Source organism: Rhagoletis zephyria, unplaced genomic scaffold, assembly GCF_001687245.7.
Source record: "Rhagoletis zephyria isolate East Lansing unplaced genomic scaffold, Rhagoletis_zephyria_1.1 Rzeph_scaffold_00796, whole genome shotgun sequence".
Taxonomy (NCBI): Eukaryota; Metazoa; Arthropoda; class Insecta; order Diptera; family Tephritidae; genus Rhagoletis; species Rhagoletis zephyria.
Window position 1 is genome coordinate 17,162 of NW_016157880.1, and position 6,377 is coordinate 23,538.

Here is a 6,377-nt window from a genome sequence, read left to right on the forward strand (position 1 = left end):
GAAATCGGCAATGGTATAACTGAAGAGCCTTCATGGTCTTTATGAAGACAAAATCGTACTTCGAAAAGAGACCGCGCAATTGCTCTAAAAACTAAAATTCACAGAAATGTACAATTTTGCTTGGTGGTAATTGCTCAACAAATAAATATTGATTTACTGATCTGAATTAAAAAAAATGTATAGAGATCTAAAAGTTGAAAGTTTTTGAGGTTTTACTGTAATCATGAAACGGAGGAGAAATTAAATGAGGCTTATAAAAATATGTATGCCTACAAACAGAGCCTTATAAATTCCTTGTAAGAAGATTGTACTGCCTTTAAAGTATTTATAAAACCAACTGTTCTCAAGCTTATAGTTTTGTGTTATCCAGCCAGGCTCATTAATTTAATAAGGAAATATATGTATGTATTTTCTTTATAACAGTACATACATATGTAGATACTAAATTTTTGCGATTTCCATCCATTTAGAAAGAGAACATCTCTTACGTATGTTTAACTAAATTTTATTTGATTATAAAAACCGTGAAGTTTTTGGCATTTGTAAATTATTTTTGCTTCTATTATGCTCAGGAACTCAGCGTTCGGTGGAATTGCGTGTGCGTGCCACGGATCCACGTCCCTGTCCAAAATGTGGAAAGATTTATAGATCTGCACATACACTTCGTACTCACCTTGAGGACAAACACACGGTCTGCCCAGGTTACAGATGTGTTTTATGTGGTACTGTTGCGAAATCCCGAAATTCGCTACATTCTCATATGTCACGTCAACATCGAGGCATCTCCACGAAAGATTTGCCCGTACTACCAATGCCATGTGCATTTGATCCAAATTTAGCTTCACGTTTGCTAGCCAAGGCAGGTGTAAAAATTTCCCCGGATGATCTGCATGACCGATCTTCATCCGTTAATAGTAACAGTATGAGCGGACCCGACTACCTTTACAGCAATCAACATAAGATTGGAACTTGTGAACCTGTTGACGATCCTGAGGACTTAACAGCTGGCAGCATACATTATTGTAGCACATCTTCTGTAGATGATATCAAGCGAAAGGGTTTATTGAATATGGAACAGGCTAATACCACGCTTGCTCGTATTAAAAGTGAAGCCGCGATTGCTGCTACTGCTGCATTTAGCAAACAAAAAGAATTATCTTGCAGTCACTCAACAACGAACCGGCCCATCATAGATCTTCATCTCTTACATTTTTTAACAGACAATACTTTTGGTGAGTTATTTAAAATCTTTCTTGACCTTTTTATGAAGGGGTTCTTTTAAAATGAAGCCCCCTGATTCGGGGAGTGGGCGATTTCATCTTTTCGCAATTTTAGGTGCGGGATCCTTGTAGTTTTTAAGATATTTAGTATTTTAAAGTTTTTTTTTTACTTGGTTAGTACAGAGCGTGGCAGACGTAGCAATGCAAAATATTTTGAAAAGCCTGTCAAATTGAGAAATTTCAGGAAGCAGTGGTCACACCTTGAATGTAAAGTGTCTTTCGAAAAAGGTTTTTTTATTTCCGAAACGCGAACCGCTGGGAAAACTTCTGAAATCGCTTTTGGGCTGTTCACACAGCGAATGAATTTCTGGCAGTCTTTCTCGAAACAAAACCCAGTGTAGTTGTAGCAATAGTCGAGTACAACATAAAAATAGGATTCGTATAGATACTTGATGCACTTCTTTATTAACAGCTTGACTATTATTCATCAGATTTTAAACGAAACATGTTTTGAAGAGAAGATTTATAGACCCTTAAAATGGTGTATAACAATATAATGTTAGGCTTAGCCTGTCGGGAGTTTTCATCGGTTAAACTTTAATAAGATAAGCCGCTATCTTTCTTAACTTTATCAACTTTGAACAGAGCTGATTTCAATAACTTCTATGAAAGTTGCCAAATGTGTACCATTTACGTAAAAAACATATTTTTTAATAAATTGATACCTCACTTGATGAAATTGCGCCCACGTGCTCCACCTACATATCGGTAGTTTCAAAAAACTCAAAGCTAGCGATAATTTAGGGGGAGTATGTTTTGTCCAATTTCATAAATATTCAATACGAGGATTAAGGAGGCTAAGCACAATTGGTATATAAAATTTGGTCGAGATCTGTCAAGTAGTTTTTGAGATACGCATACAGTGAAACCTCCTTAAGTACCTAACTCGCTTAAGTAACCAATATTTTTGGGCACCGTGAATATTATGATGTAATCTGAAGAAAAGCTCTATTTTAAGTACCTCCCCACTTATTTACCAACCCGCCTAAGTACCTAAATTTTTCGTACCCCAATTACCATTTTACTTTTAAGTTATTGGTCTATAAACACTTCTGAAACACTTCCGCGCCCGAAAAATAAAGTTTAACAAAACCTTTCAAAAAGTTTAACAAATCACGTTAAAATTAAGCAACTTATTTATCAGGCCTTATTAAAACGAAAATGCCTGGAGTTACTGTTTGCTTATTCCTGAGCTTAGTAAATTATAGAAATAAAAAGTAAGCAAGTCAGTAAGTAAAGGCTCTCTAAGGCTGAGTTTTGTCGTCAAAAGTAAGGGTGTTATAGTCTAAGGGCCAATTTCAAATGAATATTTAAACGGCACTTATGTTTAATTGTGGATTGTTGTTTAAATGCCATTTAGCTTTCGTTGGGCTTCAGATCATCTTTGTTTAAATATGCCAAACTATTGGCAGCACTGCTGCTTATTCCTTGAAATTGTTGTTGCATTTGCATGTTTGTTTACATTTCAGCTGAACAGCTGATTGTTTTAGGTGGGATTGATTACACAACCTACCAATCATTCTTGGTTGTTTGGTATAAACACAGGGTTGCATATCTCTTATTGAAATAGTAAAATTGGCCATTTAAGTGCCGACCCTGAAATCGGGCCTAACAGGTGCTAAATTTGAAAACTATTACATATTCTTTCAGGCTGTCAACACATACTCCTATAATAGTTATCTGCCCTTTCGCTAGTTTTTGAATGCATGCAAAAAACGAGTTAGGCATCATGTTATCCAAAATTAGCGTGTTGATCTTGTCACGGAAATGAAGGGACCTAAAGTTCTAGGTCGCCTCCGAACGGCAAATAGTTTTTATGAGAAGCGATTTCATGGCAGAAGTACACTCGGAGGTTTGAAAATGCGACGACCGCGGATCGGGAATTGCGTAGAGCAACATTTGCTGGAACTTTATGTGGGATCTGGATGACAGTCTTCCTAAAACAAATTTGAAAAATGTATTGAAATAGTAACTCTTCTGACTATGAATTTTTGAGAAAAATTATCCTTTTTGACTATTTTAATAAAAATATTTAGCAAAACGAAGAAAAGTTTAACATTTTAACAGGCAGGAAAAACTTAAGCAATTCTTAAATTTGAGCAAAACGGCAACGCCGGTGGCAAACAACATCATTTTGAATTTGGTCCGAAATGATAGATACGTACAACACTGTATTTATTTAAAAATATATATAAGCAATGACTTTATAGAATTTAATTCTTATGAATGACATAACATTGCTTTATAGATTTTTTTAAAAAGTTTTATTTATGTGTTTATGTGTTTAAATAATGCTACGTACACTTCACTAAATGTTCATGTTTTATTCAGGGTAAATTAACAAGAAGATTAACTACATCAATAATTATGATCGCTTAATTACCCGCATCGAGGTACTTAAGCGGGTTCTTTTAAGTACCCATCCCGTCTAAGTACCTCAAAAAGCTGACATTTTTGGTGAGGTACTTAAGCGGGTTTTACTGTATATGATATAAGTGGGCGATGTCACACCCATTTTATACAATTTTATGAAAAACGAACTTTGTGCTAATGAAGCATGGTATTTAATCAAATTTGAGTAAATATTGATGAATTCCTTAGGGCCAGTTTTTCAGTGTACGGCCGTGGCTTAAACTTAGTTTAAACGCCCGAATTGGCTGGTTAAACTAAGATCAGCCAGTCAAATGTCAGCCAGCTGTTCAATTTAAATTCAGTTAACTTAAACTAAGTTTAAACTGGCACTGAAAAACTGGCCCTTAATCACATTGCTCAAAAAATCTGAACGTCCGGTACATGCACACAATTCAAGGCCGTGTTTTTGCCCAAATTGCTTAACTTCGACAATTTGTATGAAATTTCATTAAGTGGGGTATCAATTTATTTGAAAATAAATGTTCTCTAGGTAAATACTACATATTTGGCCAAGTCCAACAATATATTTCATATAAATTAGTTTAAAGGTTTAGAAATCCTCTTTTCAAAACATATCTTGCTTTTAAAATCGGATGAAAAATAGTTACGCTGTTAATAGATAAGTTTATCAAGTATGAAACGGTTGTTTTTAAGGGTCATTCCATTGCAACTAGTGGGACATTTTACTACAGAATGGGAATTATAATTATTATAACTATGTCGTCGGAACTTATACAACAGCGAAATATATTTTTTATTATAGTACTATAACCAATGTATAAAATTACTCTAAAAAAAATCCCAAAAGATTTCTTAGTTTTTTGTAACAATAATTTTATTGAATGTGACTGGTGGGACGCTGAAAAGAACTCTATTCTACCCTTGTGCACTCAAGGATGAATTTTAGCCGAAACACTTAATCTTCAATAACGATGTTTTTGTGTTATGAAATATGAACTATACGCTTTCGTTTTCAATAAAAATTAGCTTTATATAATCTTCATAGAAATATTAAAAGATATTTAAAGTTGTGACTTGGGATATCTCATTGTGGCTGGTGTAAAGTAATAATGCATGGAATAAAAGTTTCCATAGACAAAAATTACAACTTCTTTTTATTTATTTTTTATTTTTTCAACAGATTAATGAAATGAAGTCATTTAAAGAGAGGTTACTACTGAAATAGATATAGTTAAGGCATATCTAAATTTATGTCGTTTTCATATTTTAGATGGTATGAGCCTTAAATAAAATAAAATTCACGAACTATACCGAAACTGTTTTTATGTTGTACTTGACTATAGCTGAAACTTACACTAAGGTTTGTTTCGGGTGTATTGCATGACTTTTTTTTAGCACCGTGTAATTATTGATAACTAGAGAATTAAATTCTGAAAATAATTAACTAAAACAATTGCTGACATTTGTTTTAAATTATTCGTTATTATTTCTCACAAACTGGCGATCACCGTCAGACGGCAACACTCGATTAGTTTGACAGCACTTCAAGCAGAAATAAAAATTGCTAGTGCAGCACGAGCAAGTTGAAATATATTTCCGAAATCGATTTGCGCTCTTTCAGTTGCAGTTTAATTTCTGAAACTGATTTCCGAAAAGTGACAGAAAGGTCTTTGTGGCTGTTCACACATGGAAATATTGACACGTCTGACACGCTCTTAAACAACACAATTTGTTGGTCGAATCCAAAACAAAAACACGTCAAAAACACTTCATATCAGTGTAATATTACGTTCATGTTGCGCCATAAACTCGAGTTTAAGGTTTTGTGTTTATGAACATCTGTCAAGCATTCTCAATGTTGTGTTTAAGAAACTCTGAGTTTAATTTTTTTACCTTTTCGTATTCACATTTCTAATGATTTCAAACTTAACTTATTCAACAAAAATTTTTAAACTTGGTTCTGGATTTTTATCACCTTTAAATTTCTTTTTGATAATTTTCATCCACGTCTATGTGCAATGGTCAAAGCAACATCGCAAACAAAATTTAGAAAAAAAAGTAAGTGCGCCTGGGCCACACTTGAGAAGTGAAACTTACGTTACATACATATCTATTTTGTGTACATACATACATACATCTGCTTTTGCTTAAGGTTATATTTTTTGTCTTTATTCCATATACAGGGTGTCCCAGAAATAACGTGCCAAACTTTAGGGGAAGGTAGGTGGGGGGGTGAACTCCCTGATAAACAAAAAATTTTCAGGTAAAAGTGTCACCGTTTTTGAAATATTTACATTTTTTCGAATTCAAAAAAAGTCGTGCCTTTTCATGTGTTTTCTTTAACTGCAACTACAAACCGGGCAATACTTAGTAAATTTTTTATGTAAAATACTTCCAGATAGTTGCCTCTCCATACTCAAATGCAATGTAGTTAAAATATAAAGGAACCATCATAAAATTAGGACTATTTCTGGATTTTTAACTTTTTGATATTTTCTTCCCCATCTTTGACTATCTCGGATGAAAAAAAATGTACTGAGCTGTAACTTTCTTCTTCTTCTTATTTGGCGCTGTAACCGCCTGAGCGATTTTGGCCGAGTCCAAAACAGCACGCCAGTCATTTCTCTTCTGTGCTAACTGACGCCAATTGAAAATGCCAAGTGAAGCCAAGTCCTTCTCCACCTGGTCTTTCCAACGCAGAGGAGGCCTTCCTCTTCCTCTGTT

At 34.2% G+C, this 6,377-nt stretch overlaps 1 protein-coding gene across 1 annotated transcript in view; it reads left to right on the plus strand.

Moving 5' to 3' along the window:
• Window positions 1–572: 572 nt before the first annotated feature.
• Window positions 573–6,377, plus strand: part of LOC108361575 (protein abrupt-like) — a gene marked incomplete at its 5' end in the record, with an annotated part of 87,119 nt that continues 81,314 nt past the window's right edge. Inside the window, one exon of the mRNA XM_017614217.1 lies at window positions 573–1,232. Within this exon, the coding sequence (XP_017469706.1) occupies window positions 573–1,232 (660 nt within the window). The remainder of the gene's footprint in view (window positions 1,233–6,377) is intronic.